This window comes from Penicillium coprophilum, assembly GCF_028826855.1.
Source record: "Penicillium coprophilum strain IBT 35676 chromosome Unknown utg000004l_segment0_segment0, whole genome shotgun sequence".
Classification (NCBI taxonomy): domain Eukaryota; kingdom Fungi; phylum Ascomycota; class Eurotiomycetes; order Eurotiales; family Aspergillaceae; genus Penicillium; species Penicillium coprophilum.
This window is the reverse complement of record NW_026622723.1, coordinates 906824-922250: the sequence shown is the minus strand read 5'-3', so window position 1 is coordinate 922250 and position 15427 is coordinate 906824. Positions and strand designations below refer to the sequence as shown.

At 51.2% G+C, this 15427-nt stretch overlaps 6 protein-coding genes across 6 annotated transcripts; 4 read left to right on the top strand and 2 right to left on the bottom strand.

The window, feature by feature from the left end:
• Window positions 1-236: 236 nt before the first annotated feature.
• Window positions 237-3068, top strand: N7500_004766 (uncharacterized protein; the record flags this gene model as incomplete). The annotated part of the gene is made up of 1 exon (XM_056675911.1): window positions 237-3068. The coding sequence occupies one exon, from the start codon at window positions 237-239 to the stop codon at window positions 3066-3068; it is 2832 nt and encodes a 943-aa protein (XP_056530911.1).
• A 770-nt stretch (window positions 3069-3838) lies between these two features.
• On the bottom strand, window positions 3839-5156 carry N7500_004765 (bifunctional chorismate synthase/riboflavin reductase [NAD(P)H] ARO2; the record flags this gene model as incomplete). The annotated part of the gene is made up of 3 exons (XM_056675910.1): window positions 3839-4656; window positions 4709-5070; window positions 5122-5156. 3 exons carry the CDS (start codon window positions 5154-5156, stop codon window positions 3839-3841), a joined length of 1215 nt encoding a protein of 404 aa, XP_056530910.1.
• Window positions 5157-5360: 204 nt separating this feature from the next.
• N7500_004764 (putative lipoate--protein ligase) lies at window positions 5361-6731 on the top strand (the record flags this gene model as incomplete). Its single annotated transcript, XM_056675909.1, has 1 exon — window positions 5361-6731. The coding sequence occupies one exon, from the start codon at window positions 5361-5363 to the stop codon at window positions 6729-6731; it is 1371 nt and encodes a 456-aa protein (XP_056530909.1).
• A 540-nt stretch (window positions 6732-7271) lies between these two features.
• N7500_004763 (glycoside hydrolase family 154 protein) lies at window positions 7272-9353 on the top strand (the record flags this gene model as incomplete). The annotated part of the gene is made up of 3 exons (XM_056675908.1): window positions 7272-7753; window positions 7839-8137; window positions 8203-9353. 3 exons carry the CDS (start codon window positions 7272-7274, stop codon window positions 9351-9353), a joined length of 1932 nt encoding a protein of 643 aa, XP_056530908.1.
• Window positions 9354-10059: 706 nt separating this feature from the next.
• N7500_004762 (sugar porter family MFS transporter) lies at window positions 10060-12094 on the top strand (the record flags this gene model as incomplete). Its single annotated transcript, XM_056675907.1, has 9 exons — window positions 10060-10155; window positions 10220-10296; window positions 10359-10583; window positions 10647-10855; window positions 10929-11192; window positions 11251-11258; window positions 11327-11757; window positions 11820-11893; window positions 11955-12094. 9 exons carry the CDS (start codon window positions 10060-10062, stop codon window positions 12092-12094), a joined length of 1524 nt encoding a protein of 507 aa, XP_056530907.1.
• Window positions 12095-12583: 489 nt separating this feature from the next.
• N7500_004761 (uncharacterized protein) lies at window positions 12584-15349 on the bottom strand (the record flags this gene model as incomplete). The annotated part of the gene is made up of 3 exons (XM_056675906.1): window positions 12584-14263; window positions 14310-15167; window positions 15224-15349. 3 exons carry the CDS (start codon window positions 15347-15349, stop codon window positions 12584-12586), a joined length of 2664 nt encoding a protein of 887 aa, XP_056530906.1.
• Window positions 15350-15427: the final 78 nt, after the last annotated feature.

Here is a 15427-nt window from a genome sequence, read left to right as displayed (position 1 = left end):
GTGATTGGTCTGGTAATATAGAGAAGCGGCGAGACCCCGGTGTTAATCGTCATTTGTTTACTAAAGCTTTACAATGCTACCCTTTAATATCTCTTTACCTTTTGACCTTTTCGTTACTGACGTGAACACCTGTCAAATTTGATATCTTGCACTGTCCGAAAATAGACCTTCGCGTGGCACACCATGCTCGCCGATCCTGGAATGTATCCCTGCTTCTGATGTCTCAGATCGCAAGCATGAAGCATCAAAGGGCCAAGGCACTCTTACTTGCCTTGATTGCACTCGTCGATCCCTCTAGCGCAATCCCATACACTCCGTCTTCTGTCTTCCTGTCCCCGCAACACAATGACTCTCTCGCATATATCCTTCGACCCAGCTCCACCGGCGAGACCGAGTTCGTCTCCCTCAACTTGTCCAGCAGCATCGATGCCGAGAACTTATCATATGAAACGCTGCTAAAGAACACACCGTTCTACAGTTCTGATCAAGATTCGAGCTTCGTCTCCGCAATCAATGATCAAGGACTCATCACAGTCTACTCGGGCAACTGCCACAACGCATCCGATAATCCAGTACTATGGCAGTTCCACCCAAACAGCAAAAGCTCAGTCGGCAATGGGACTTGGGATAGACTGCCAGTTATCACCAGCGACGCAAAAACCGCATCGAATTATCTGGCAGCGGGGTTCACATACTCGTCATCCCGCCACGAAAATGAGAGCTCCATGTACGCTTTTGGTGGGATGTGTCCCTTCGCGAACAGCACAGACGAAACATGGGTCTCGGCAGCAAATTACTCCCGATCAACGGTCGTATTAGGACCGAGTCCCTATTACAACACCAAATACACCGCTGCCACTACTGGGAAGCGTGCGCCGCCCATCGCTGAAGCTGGAATGGCCGTCGTCCCGCTTCAGCCTACATATTCTGCCGGTTCTACGGGGAAACAACAGGACTTTTTGTTTATTGGTGGTCATACTAGGCAGGCGTTCCTTAACATGTCGCAGCTTGCTATTTTCTCGCTACCGCAGCAAAGCTGGAGCTTTGTTTCTGCAATCTCGGATTCGACACCACAGACTGAGCTGACTATACGGGATACGGCTTCTGTTGAGCCTCGCTCTGGTCACACTGCAATTCTCTCGGAAGATGGAAACAAAGTATTTGTATTTGGAGGTTGGGTGGGTGATATGACTGTTCCCGCTGAGCCGCAGTTTGCAGTTCTGGATCTTGCAGAAGGATTTGGTGGAGCCGCCGAATGGATTTGGACAGCGCCTTCTTTCGAAGGACTAGGGATCGCCAAAGGTGCTGGCATCTTTGGACACGGAGCAGCAATGCTCCCTGGGGGTGTGATGATGATCTCTGGGGGGTACAATATCCCGAAACCATCCTCGAAACGGGCTTCTGCGAATGTACAGCCCAACTCGCGGGTCTATCTCTACAATGTGACTTCGAGTAGTTGGGTCACTTCTTACAGCAATCCTGCTGCCAATTCGCCGAATGCTACTTCTAAGAGTTCCAGCAAGCTTTCATCATCCCAAAAGGCCGGCTTAGGTGTTGGACTGGGCATTGGATGCCCTGCTGCTATGGCCATCGTTCTTTGCGGATGGAACTACCACCGAAAGCGCCGCGTAAAGGGCAAACGAGACTCGCAGCTACGGGACCTTGCTTTGGGGGCAGAACGAGCTCACTTTTGGGGTCGAGATTGTCCGACCCAAGCAAGCAGCATTCGGAGTTCTGGAATGAGCGAAAGAAGAGATGGCCCCATATATCCTTGGTCGGCAAGTCGCAGCCAGACGACACGACCCGACTGGAAAGACCAGGGCGAAGGCACGGCGGAGAGAACTGGGCTGTTGATGGACCCTACTAGTCCACCTAAAAATAACCGGACGCCCGTGGTACCTCCAGCGAACAATAGGCCGTTCTCATATCGAAACAGTGAATACCGACGTAGTGATGCTACTGGTGACATACATCCTATTGATGAACGCGAGGAAGACGAAGCGATGTTCCGAGAAAATGTCATGGCTACCATCCCACCTGGAACAAGACCCACGGCCAAGACGGTGGAGCCCGAAGACCCCTTCTCGGATACCCCCTACGCGACTCCTCGGAGCACTATCTTCGGCGTTGGGCTAGGTCCTTTCTACACTCGACGAAAGGATATTGGATCTGTGGATGCTGAATCCCCGACAAAAAGCGACCAAACAGCCACCAATCTGTCAGGTAACTCGGCCTTTTCTTTTACGACCTCCCAGCCTACGGGCAAGGTCAACCAAGCACGAGCCATCCTCGTCGATCGACCTACGAGCTGGGGTAGTGGGCGCCAGTCACTGGAGTATTTCGCCGCTGGCTCAACACACAGCGATCCAGACGGCGTACCCCCCTCAGAGAACTCAGTATCAGCGGATTCCTACTCTACAGCCCAAACAAACCTGTCCCACCGCCAGTCAGAAAACGAGTCCCTCCTCTTCGACGCCCTCGATTCCACCACAGCCCCTTCTTCCCCCTCAAAGCTGTCCCGAGAATCCAAACCAAAAGCCTCCGACTGGGTAATGAACACCATGCGCCGAGCCCTAACAATGACCCGCCGCAGCCCAGACAGCCATCTATACTCCAGTGCTAGTACTGCCAGCACCGCGCACCGCGCCTCCGGCATTGATCGCAGCAGCACCCTGGTCGAATCCAGCCAACGATCTACAGCAGTCCCCAGCACGCCGCGCCGAGCAGTCAGCGCTTCAGCAGAGCTATTCCGCCGCAAGCAGGGTGCCAAGGACTGGAACGCACGTAAGCGAGTCTCAGACGATGTATTCAACACTGCCCGGTCTACGCGCGATGATCTTTTCATCGGCGCGCCGGGATACCTCGGTAACGAAGCTGGCTTCGGCGATGACGAGGAAGATGTCCATGATTGGGATCTTGAGGGTGCGGCTGAGGGTCGACGAGTCCAGACGACTTTTACTGTTCCTCGAGAGAAACTCCGTGTCGTTAATGCTACCGCTGGCGATATTGATAGCATGTCTGAGCGCTCTGTTAGTTGGGGCACTGGGAACCGGAGGGTAAGTACCTAGATCTGAGGTTTGAGGTCTTTTCTCTTCTTTGATTGTCTTGTTCACTTTTTCTTCTTTTATCTTCTTGTACTTTTGCATGCCCCTTTTTTCTTTTTCATTCTTTTCTGTTTTTTGTTGGGTGAGACCGGTTTGGTGCCTGCCCAGGTGCATCTATGAGAAACACCTAGAGGTGTGTTATGTCTCATTGCATTGCGTCGTTTGTACACAACTTCCGGTTTTCCGTTTTTGAGCTTGGAGTCTAGTACTCTCTATTTTTTGTCACGATTTTTGTCAGTGGCTGCTGGTTTCTGTCGTTTTGATATCCACGCCGATGTTTTGATGCCGTCCCGAGATGAGATGATTGTCCTGATGAATCGAATGAATCGATGCCTCCCCCTTTTGTTATTCCACAACTGTGGCGTTTGTCAGATTAGGTAGCGAGTTCAAAATTGATGTCTTGCTTTGAGATTTATTGAGCCTTTGGAAGTAACTGCAACAAGAAGAGTTGTCCGGTTATACGACCTTGCGATGTCTTTTTCTACGATATTTTCTACAGGCTTGTGGAAACGAAGTCTCTGTTTAACCTGTGTTTCTTAGACATTTCATACACTATATCATAGAAGATGAGAATCAGTTTCTCCCGAAATTGGTAAATGCATGAACATGGCATCTATAAAACTTTTCTAGCTCCATGATACCTCAAAGATATATATAGGCACAGACATGATCCTTCTTAATGACGCTTGCGTATAACATTTTTTTTTAATATATTTTGTCAGATTTCCTCCCGTCTACGACGAAGCCGCAGTAGTAGGCTTAGTAGGCACAGTCTGAGGCAGCTGGGGGAGCAAGTTCTTGGCACCCTCACGGGCATACTGAGCCATGAGAGCGTCCATGATAACGAGCGACGACATGGCCTCAACGATAGGAACAGCACGGGGGGTAACACAAGGATCATGACGACCCTTAGCCTCCAGAACACCCTCCTCACCGTCGTAAGTAGTAGTGGTCTGCGCCTGGCCGATAGTAGCAGCGGGCTTGAACGCGACGCGGAAGTAGATGGACGCGCCGTTAGAGATACCACCCTGAATACCGCCAGAGTTATTGGTCTTGGTAGTGAGGCGGGGGCCGCCGGTCTCGCTCTGGTTGACAATGAAGGGGTCGTTGTGGATTGAGCCGGGGACCTCGCAGCCGCCGAAACCGGAGCCGATCTCAAAGCCCTTAGTTGCAGGGATGCTGAGCATCGCGTGGCCGAGCTTGGCTTCAAGCTTGTCGAAGCAGGGCTCGCCGAGTCCCACTGGCACGTTGCGAATCACACATGTTACGCTTCCACCGATGCTGTCGTGGTTGTCGCGGTACTTCTCGATGACTTTGGTCATGCGCGCAGCTGCGGCGGTTTCCGGGCAGCGGATGGGCGCGAAGGAGTCGACGGTTTCGCGGCTGATAGACTCAATAAGGCTAAGGAACTCTGGGTTCGTGGAGGCGGAGGGGTGTTCGGGAGTTGGAGGGAAGAGGTGCTCGTTGCCGACAGAGGAGACAAAGGCGACAATTTCAATGTTATGCGCCAGGCGGAGGAATTTCTCGGCGATAGCGCCAGCGGCGACACGGCCTGTGGAGATTGGGTTAGAAAGAGTAGATGTTGATGGTAACACATAGCTTACCAATAGTCTCACGAGCGCTGCTGCGACCGCCGCCGCTGCTGGCCTTGACGCCGTACTTCTCGAGGTAGGTGAAGTCGGCATGGCTAGGGCGGGGGTACAGGTCCATTGTGCTGCCGCCGTAGTCCTTGGGACGCTGGTCCTCATTGCGGACGACCATGGCAATTGGTGTGCCCAGAGTGATACCAAACTCGGTGCCTGACTGGATCTCGACTCGGTCCTTCTCGTCCCGCGGGGTAGTGAGGGCGCTCTGGCCGGGACGGCGGCGGGTCATCTGGGGCTGGATGTCGGTCTCGGTGAGTTGCATGCCCGGAGGGCATCCGTCAACGATGCAGCCGACGGAGCGGCAGTGAGACTCGCCATAGCTAAATCGGGGTGTTAACAGCGATATGTGTGGTGGGGAGTAGGCAACTTACGTGGTGACACGGAAATATTGACCCCACGTCGACATGATGGGCGTTGGAAGTTTGTCAAAAGTAATCAAAGGAAAGTTATAAGTTCAAAGACCCTGAGATCAATGAAAAGAGTAATATAGGAAGAGAGAACAAAGATGTTGGCTGATCGCAAGTAGAAAAAAAGCAATTAGAAATTCGACTCATCGCTGGATTCCTATCTGGGACTAGCGCAACCGACTATCGGCCTGATAACTTTCGTGATGCGATCAATAACTTCGCCCACCCTTGCTCCAATGCTCGCCCTTCGAGGATGTTCTTCGTCTTCGGCACTTCGGTCTAACCTATTGAAGTATGGCTGGATTCGCCATAATTCATACTATCCCGCTCACCAATTCGCCGAGCTCGCCAGCCGTCCCTCCTCTTTACATCAGATCTACCAATCGCTATCAACAGATCCCTACGTGAACCTTTCGATCGAGCACTTCCTGCTAGAAAACGCCCCTGCAGAGTCTAGCATCTTATTTCTTTACTCCAATCGACCATGTGTAGTGATTGGTCGCAACCAGAATCCATGGCTTGAGACAGATCTCCGCGCACTTCATAATGACCGTAGGAACGGCACAACTGGAGAGGATGAATCCGCGGTATTCGTCCGTCGGCGATCAGGTGGTGGAGCTGTCTTCCACGATGAAGGAAATTTGAATTATAGCGTCATATGCCCGCGTACCTCATTTACGCGCGACAAGCATGCCGAGATGGTGGTGCGCGCACTTCATCAAATCGGAGCTACCAACACTAGTGTCAATGAGCGGCACGATATTGTTATGGCGCGAGCAGAAACAATGCAAAATGATCCCAATGAACCTCTGACACGCAAGGTCTCTGGCTCCGCATTTAAGCTCACTCGACACCGAGCCCTCCATCACGGCACTTGCTTGCTCGATTCCCCGAATATTCATGACCTTGGCCGGTACCTGCGATCATCCGCCCGCCCGTATATACAAGCCAAGGGCGTTGAAAGCGTTCGTTCTCCAGTCGGGAATGTCTCGGCTGCGTTAGCCGACTCGTTCTTTTCCATGCAGAGCGTGGTTCAGAGTGTGATTGAGCAGTTTGCTCGGCTCTACGAGGTACATCCCGATGCTGTTCTCAGGGCCCAGCGTGCTCATGACAATGAGCCTGAAGTCTTTGCTGGAGATTCTTGGGTAGCTGGTACGGTAGGAGAAGTGCAGGGCGAGCAGGTACCCGCCATTGGGAAAGGGATTGCCGAGTTGCGCTCATTAGAGTGGAAATACACACAAACACCGCGGTTTACTTTCTCAACATATCCTATCGAGGAAGATCCTCGTGAAAGGCCGCCATTGCCCTCCTCGCTCCCCTCAAGTACTCGTGCATTCCTCCGTTTACAGCATGGCGCTATCGTCGAAAGCCACATCTCTGTCTCACCTGACGAGCCCACCGCATCTGACCAAGCCAGTCTTGTCCATTCAGCACTGAACGGACAGAAGCTGCACGAGATCACCTTGGCCCGATGGACCGAGATCCTAAAGCAGGGTCTTGGTGAGACCGAGGGAGTTGATGATGCTCTTGTGAAAGAGCTGGCCCGATTCTTGAGTGGCCTTTTGGGGGGTTAATCGTCCAATTGTATTGATGCCATGCGATTTGTGGCGTGTATAGATATTGAATGCTCTTGGGCCCTATGTACAACATACAATAATATCATGATATCCTATATGATCAGCGCCACACTATTGGCTGTTTTGCCTGTATCCTTCATTGGTGGACGATAATTTTCCCACTTATCAGATGCTCACAGCCTATCTCAGACAGACTAGTTTCTCGTCACTGTTGATCTCCCCACGTAACGTCGACCGGCTAAATGCAAACCCCACGCCATCCCCAGGATTCCCCATTCTTTCCCCCAGAACTACGCACGGATCCAACTGGCTGCATCGGCATTCTCAGCGAGTCTTGATTCGCACTAAAATGGCCACAGATTTTACTATATGTCAGCATAGCTACACAAACCCCGATGTGAACTGCCTATTAAGCAACTCGTACTCGACAATTAACCGATGTGAATCTTTATTAAACACACAATTATCCTACCAATAACCAAAAGCTACCACGACAACGCGGAAATACCTCATAGCTTCCAAGCCTACAGACTTACAATGTCTATTCACGCTAACGGCCGAACCCCCTCGCAGGCCTTTAGCAAATCCCCCTTCCGCACCAGATCCGACCTCCAAGAAGCATGCCGCGCCATTCTCGACCCGCTAGTGCCCCTCTTTACAGCAGGCGGCACACGCGTTAAAGTAGGCACGTCGACAACACGGTTCGACGAAGGTGGTGCGCAGATTGAGGGATACGCCCGCCCACTATGGGGTCTGGCCTCACTGCTGGGCGGTGGATATGAATACGCCGAGGCCGAGCGCTGGCGCCAGGGAATCATCAATGGGACTGACCCCGAACACCCGGAGTTCTGGGGCCATATCGAGGACATGGATCAGCGCATGGTGGAGATGTGCCCGATCGGGTTTGCGCTTGCCGTTGCGCCTCATGTCTTTTGGGATCCATTGACGGAGAGGCAGAGGGGGAATGTTGGTAGTTGGTTGGCGAGTATTAACGCGCGCGAGATGCCGAATACGAATTGGTATGTTATGGTTTGATCTACCCAGGATCTTTTGTTGTTTGTATGCATTGAATGGTTCGGCTAATCGTGATTGAGACGATTGTAGGCTGTGGTTCCGCGTCTTTGCAAACTTGGGTCTCAGGAAGAATGGCGCGGAGTACTCTTTATCTCGTATCGAGGCTGATATGGATCATTTGGATACCTTCCATGTTGGCGGGGGATGGAGCAATGATGGACCTAAGAGTCATCATCAGATGGATTACTACTCGGGCTCATTCGCTATTCAATTCTTGCAGCTTCTTTATTCGAAGTTGGCGGGTGACTTTGATCCTGAGCGTGCTGAGCGCTATCGTCAACGGGCACGGGAGTATGCTAAAGATTTTGTGCACTACTTCGATCCTAACGGTATGTTTCGACGAATATTTCCATTAGCATATGACTTGGTCCTGACAAGAACTATTGTTAAATAGGCAGTGCCATCCCATTTGGACGGTCTATGACCTATCGATTTGCCATGGTTGGATTCTGGGGTGCATTAGGCTTCGCAGATGTCGAACTGCCAGAACCACTGACATGGGGCGTGGTGAGGGGGATTCTCCTTCGCCATTTCCGGTGGTGGTCTACGCAGGATGACATGTTCAACAACGATGGTACATTGAGTCTAGGTTACTCGTACGCTAACATGTACCTAACGGAGAATTATAATTCTCCGGGGTCACCGTACTGGTGCTGTCTTTCGTTCACACCATTGGCACTACCGGAGACACACCCCTTCTGGTCTGCACAGGAGGAGCCCTATCCAAGTTCCTCCCTGCCTGAAGTTGTGGCCCTGAAATACCCCAAGCATATCGCCATCCGTCGTGGTGGACACTCGTTCCTGCTGTCATCTGGCCAAGCATGCCACTATCCCCTCAAAGCGACACAGGCTAAGTATGGTAAGTTCGCATACAGTTCTGCCTTTGGATACTCAGTTCCAACTGGTGGCTACCAGCTGGAACAGCATGCTCCAGACAGCATGCTTGCATTGTCAGACGACGGCGGAGATATCTGGCAGACTAGACGACTAGCAATCGAGGCACGTTTTGAAGAACCCGAGCCCAATGGTCAACCTATTCTTGTGTCTGGTTGGAAACCGTGGCCAGATGTTGATATAGAGACCATTCTCATCCCGCCGACGGAGGAAAATGAGAATTGGCATCTGCGGGCTCACCATGTACGTACTGGTCGCGCTTTGCAGAGCTCCGAGGGCGCCTTTGCTATCTATGGATGTCGCAGCGATAATGGCCGTATGTTGGGGCCTATGACTGGGGATGACTCCGAGGGAACGATGCATGATAGCCGGAGTGGACTGGTGGTTTCATCGGCTGGGGCTGTCGGCATTGTCGAGCTTCATTCGGCTATTGAACGGGCTGGTCGGATCGTCTTGGCTGACCCTAACTCCAATATCATTCACGGACGTACGCTTCTGCCTTCACTTTCGGTGGACTTGGCAGCCGGGCAGGATTCATGGTTTGTTTCGGCAGTTTGTGCTGTGCCAGACCATCAACGGGATTGGAAGTCAGCCTGGGAGAAGAAGCCAGTTATCCCAGAATGGCTACAGAAGCGAATGGATACAAACTAAAGTAGAAATCATATAAGACAATGAATCTGGAAAGAACTATGGACTTAGCCTATTTTGGCAGGGGTTACTGAATTCGGATTAGCCCTAAGTTTTGAGTTTCCCCGCAAACCGGGGTAAAATCAACCCGATTTCTCAGGCACCCACCAAGTTCTCCTCACACATACTCTCTCTCTCTCTCTCACTTTCTCTCTCTCTTTCCCTATCGGCTAAAGATACATGTTTTCTATATTTACCCTGCACGCTGCTACTCGGGAAATTAGCCCAATACTGTCTAGCGTGTAGCTTTACCCCACGTCCATTTGAGAGCTCGTGAATCAGCCGTGTCTTGTACTCTTGGACCCTTGTACCAAGCCCCCAAAACATCCTAGACATGTGAGCAACACCAGATTCTTGCAGCCCGTGTTGCCCTTGCCTCGGATTCGTGGATGTTTTCCCCCATCTCTGCTCGCCTTGTTTAGTATCCCTGCATTTTTCCCATAGGCCGCTTGGTGGCCAGCCAAGAGAACTGGGCTGGAGATTAAACCTCTCATAGGCTTGAGATTGTAGTATTTTTTCCTTCATTTATACATATATCAATAGCCGACGGCATCTTTAGCTTAGCTTCGTTGTGAGCTGGTCTCAGAGAATTACTTTTAAACTGGTCACTCCCCTCCTTGTTTGGAGTCACTGCGATCATCTTGCTTAACTCCTTTTACTACTACCTAAGATGTCGTGGCTGTTGAAAAAGATCGTGCACAATGAGGCGATGAGAGAAGATCCAAAGGAGATCTATGGATGGAGGGTCTTTATGCTTGCTTGTTCTGTAAGTTTCTCCTTGGCGATGGTAATCGCAATCATGCTAGAATTACGTGACTAATGCTTTCCAGGCCTGTTTTGGCGGAATGTTGTTTGGCATGGACTCAGGTATTATTGGTGGAGTTCTAACCATGCCAGGATTTAAGAAGTGGGTTTCTTTTCTTGTTGTTCCCTGGTATCTAGCAATTCTGACCAGTGTCATTGATGTAGGACCTACGGCCTGGAGGACATCTCCAAAGTTGCAGCAGCAAATCTATCGGCCAATATCGTCTCCACCCTTCAAGCAGGATGCTTCTTTGGAGCTCTTGTCGCCTCCCCGATAGCCGAGAAATGGGGTAGGCGAATGGCCCTAATCGGCGCAGCAGTGGTAGCTATACTAGGAATTGTCATGCAAACGGCAGCCAGCGGCCACATCGAAGCTATGTATATTGGACGGTATGCCAGATCTTCCCATCGAATCCTTTCCCTATGAGTTCAAGCTAACACCTACAACTCTAGACTGATCTGTGGTTTCGGAGTCGGCGCCGCATCCATGATCAACCCCCTCTACGTCGCCGAGAACGCGCCGCGCGCAATTCGCGGCGGTCTAACGGGCCTATACCAACTCTTTATCACAATGGGCATCATGCTCGCATTCTGGATCAACTACGGCTCACTGCTCAATATCAAGGGTCCTGCGATGTACATCGTGCCACTGGCAATGCAAGGTCTCCCCGCAGTGCTCTTGTTATTTGGCATGTTAATGTGCAACGAATCCCCCCCGCTGGTTGGCCAAACAAGATCGATGGGAAGAAGCCCGCGCGACACTCTCCACAGTCCGCAATCTACCTTCTGACCACCCATACGTGGAAGAAGAATTCGCAGCCATTGCCACGCAGCTGGAACAGGAGCGCGCACTTGTCGCTGGGTCTGGATTCTGGGACTTGATGAAAGAGATGTGGCTCATTCCGGGTAATCGCAAGCGCGCAATTATCTCTATCGTCTTGATGATTTGCCAGCAGATGACTGGAACTAATGCGATCAACTACTATGCGCCCCAAATCTGTATGTTGCTTCCACTCCCAATATACTCTTGAGAAATCTCCCAGCTAACATATCACAGTCCAAAACGTGAGCGCGCACCTCTATAAGCCCCCAAATCGAAACACATTCAGATGCTAACTACACCCCATCTTCAGCTCGGCGTAACCGGCAACGCAACCAACCTCTTTGCAACTGGCGTCTACGGAATCGTAAAGATGGTCAGCTGTGGCGTGTTCCTGATCTTCGTAGCGGACTCCCTAGGCCGGCGCCGCTCCCTCCTATGGACCTCGATTGCGCAGGGCTTGGCAATGATGTACATCGGACTGTACGTGCGCATTGCGCCGCCAGTTGAGGGCGCACCCGTCATCCCCGCCGGATACGTTGCGCTGGTGTGCATTTTCCTGTTCGCCGCATTCTTCCAATTCGGATGGGGGCCCGTCTGCTGGATTTACGTCTCGGAGATTCCGACTGCCAGGCTCCGCTCACTGAATGTTTCTTTTGGAGCTGCTACGCAGTGGCTGTTTAACTTTGTTGTTGCCAGGGCTGTGCCGAATATGTTGGCTACTGTTGGTGCTAATGGTTATGGGTGAGTTGGATTGGATGGGTTGGTGCATGGTGCTGAGGGTTTGCTGACTTTGGGTTGTGCAGCACGTATCTTATCTTCTCATCCTTCTGTTTCTCGATGTGTGTCTTCGTGTGGTTCTTTATCCCAGAGACGAAGGGTGAGTCGGGTGCTCTGATATTCTGGTGTCTTTTTTTTTGCTGACCATAGTGTGCATATAGGTTTGTCTCTCGAGAAGATGGATGAGCTCTTTGGCGTCACGCAGCTGCTTGAGCATAAGAATGCTGACGCAGAGCGAGGTTCTGTTGGCGATAGAGGGGACAAGGCGTCTCAGGTGCATGTTGAGAGGGTGAATGAGTAGAACTTTACAAGTTTAGGTCTATGTGGAATGTCAATTGTTGAAAGTGATCAATTTTATATCAATCTTTTAGTTTCAAAAAGTATTCACATCTGTCATCGTAATTTCATGGACATCATCAAAGTACCAGGGTAGTCTAACCCTCTCGAAAGATATGTACAGCTCCCAACACCTCGGGGGCCGCCAACCCGTCAATATAGAACAAAGAAATATTCGCCTGCGCTATGAACCCACGACATTCGCCTCAATTGAACTAGGAGACTGAAAGCAAAAAAAAAGGAAAGAAAGAAACCGACCAGGTGGATCTATCAACGCCGTAACGAAGCCATCCAGTGTGAAAGTCACGATAGGGCTCAGTTCCTCAGTGAACAGACAGAGAGCCACCTGATCGGCAACAGAGAGGGGACATAGAATGTCGAGTGGTGTACGAAAAAAAAACAGAATGGGAAATTTTGAAAGGAAGGAAAAGTTGAACGCGAATGAAACACAAAATCATCGGACGTAGTTAGCTGGACGCCGACCAAGCAGCCCACGCTGGGTCTGGCTACGAGTCATGCGGCGAGGAGTAGGATCATCATCCAAACTCAAGCCACCGATGCCTGATCCAAGACCAGTCCGTCGGGGCGAGTAGAAGGGGTTGGAACCCAGACCGGCATGATTCCCATACCGAATGTTGCGGTTTGTGAAATTTGTGGCGGCGGTTGTAGTTGTAGCTATAGTCTCGCTGTCCGAGTCTCGCTCATAATCAGACAGGGGGTCGATTTGCTTTAGAGATTCCATGGTAAAACTATGTGGGTTTCTGTCTTGGTTAAAGCCGCTCTGATTGGCAACGGAGAATGGCTGAGCAGATCGAGATGTAGTAAGCCCATACTGTGGCACGGAAGGTAATGCCGAAGAGAAACTAGAGGCTTCATCGGTATCGCCAAATGAAAGTGAAGGAGCGAGTGGTTGTGACTCAAATGATCGGTGCACAGGGGGACTGCTGACTCGAGGTTCAGGTGTAGACTTGGATGAAGATTGACCTGCGTGCCAGTCAAGAGCACCCGATTGGCTGTGATGTGGGGATTCTGGCTGCGACTGTGGCGATCCAGATACTATGTGCTGGCGGCTTTCTGACCTGGCCTTATTGTAGAAGGAGAATACATTCATAGTTTCCTGCGCCGCCATGAAAACCAGGAGTAGTTTGCCGTAGCGATCGAAGTAGTCCCGATTAAGCGAAACTGTGGGCAAATGCGCTCCCATGTGAACAGCGACGCCAAGTTCAGTGATAGAAATCAAGATCTCCATGCCATTCCATTGCACAAGAGGACGTTTCAGCATAGTTATCAATGCGAATCCCGCAACAAGGCTTGCCGCACCTAGGGCAGCGATCTCCACATAATTTCCTGGAATCAAGACCTGGTGATTCTGAGAGATTGTCCATGCGCTGATGAAGCTGACTAGTAGAACCAGTCGTAGGCACCCATAAAAGAAATGACTTTGAGCCTCATCGAGACGCGTAGAGCCCTGGTTCAGTGGCTGCTGGGACCAACCAGGTCCCTGGGAAGCATCTGGCTGGAAATTAAAGGCACGGTCAAACAGTGTTTCCAGCCCAGTAGATGTATCGTGATCACGAGGAGGAAAGAATTTTGGGTCTTTGAACACTGGTTCAGCACCGGCATGCTTTTGCTGCCATTGACCTTGCGGCTGTGTAGGGCTACGGTGAAACGGATTAGGCTGAATCACTTGTTCAATGGGCTTTGTCGAAGTCTGAGTGCGAAGCTTCCACGCGGGAGGGATCGGGGCTGCTGGGATTTGCCCCTGAAATGGATGAGGGCCGTCCAGTACAGACGGCTGATCTCGCTGTGTCACAGTCGGTCGGAGGTTGTGGGTAACAGAAGGGGACCAGTCCATGCCATCATTATCCGTAGGATGAGAGGTAAGCGTAAGCGACTGCTCAGTGGGTGACTGTGGTTGTGGCTGCGCCAATTTGCCAATCGGAAAGCGCTGCTGCAATCCACTAATGTTGGCCTTCGGTGTTCCGCCAGATCTTGTGATGCGAGTCGACACCAGTGACTCAGGGAGTGCAGAAGACGCCTTAGAAGATTCAAATTGAGTTTCCCAGCTGTTATCAGACCAATTGACGAGGGGACGGCTAGAGTAGCTGACAATATATCGAGAGAACAAAACCGACTACCATGATCAGCGCGTGTAAAGTTCGAGGGGGAATAATACCTACCACAACAGTAATAAGAATCATCACAGCATGGACGGCTGGAATCAATTTGGGTTCTAACCCACTGGCAGACGGATCCTTGAGCACTGCCCAGAAAACACATCGTACCACCATGATGATAAGTTGGGCTTCGTAATACTCTACAAGACCGCGAAATTTGCCGGGCATTCCGTCTATCTTCATGCGCAGCTTTGGATTCCACCAGAGCGAAGCTGCACCTGCAATCAATGCCACACCCGCAGTTGGTGCTAGATCAGGAGAGCATTCGCTGGGAATGCGCCTGAAGCGGAGAGACTGGTTGACGCACGAGACCAGGGAGTTGGGTGCCATTGGAGATCGTCCGGTGTCGGGTGAATGATCGAAGCTTTGCGAGACCTGGGAGAGGGTGGCCACACTGATCAAGTTCCATGCTAGCTGACCAGCAATACTAACCCAATATGCAGATGCACCCACAAAGAGCAGCAAGCTTCTCCAGCTTCGGTTCCTCGCCTGTCGCGATTCTCGGTTTGCTCGACTTTGATCCATCATGCGCCTGAGGTGATCCGATTTCGCTTCGTAGCCAGCCTTTCTGATGCGGGATTTCACGATGGGTTCACAAGACTCGCAAACCTGGGGGTATCGGTCCTCCAGGCTTTTACGGAACTGCTCATACCCGCGTTCGTATTCGCTATCGGTAGGATCGTCTGAGGGAGGGAAGTAGGACGCCAGTGAGCTAGTAAATAAATGCTGATTCCGAGCACATTTGGCACAAAATGACTGGGATCCACCGAAGTCAGTCGATTCAAAGGGCGAGTCTGATGCGCCAGGCGCGTAGACCTCGGCGTTGGTGACCACAGCTGGTGGGTCTGTGATCTCTCCTTTCTTTTTGGAAAACATTTAGCGTAATTCGAGTAGATTCCAGGGAAGAATGAGCATACCTCGTCGAAGTAGTTATCAGCCTCACAATGCTCACAGTGGAAATTGCGAACAGGCCCGCGATGAGAGCGAGCGGACCGCTTTCCACAATAAAAGCATATCAAACGCTTGGAAAATAGAGAGGCCATGACATAGTAGCATGGAAAAAAAACACACAAGTGAAAGCGTTGGTGTAAACAAGGGAGATGGTTCCGGATGCCAAAGGG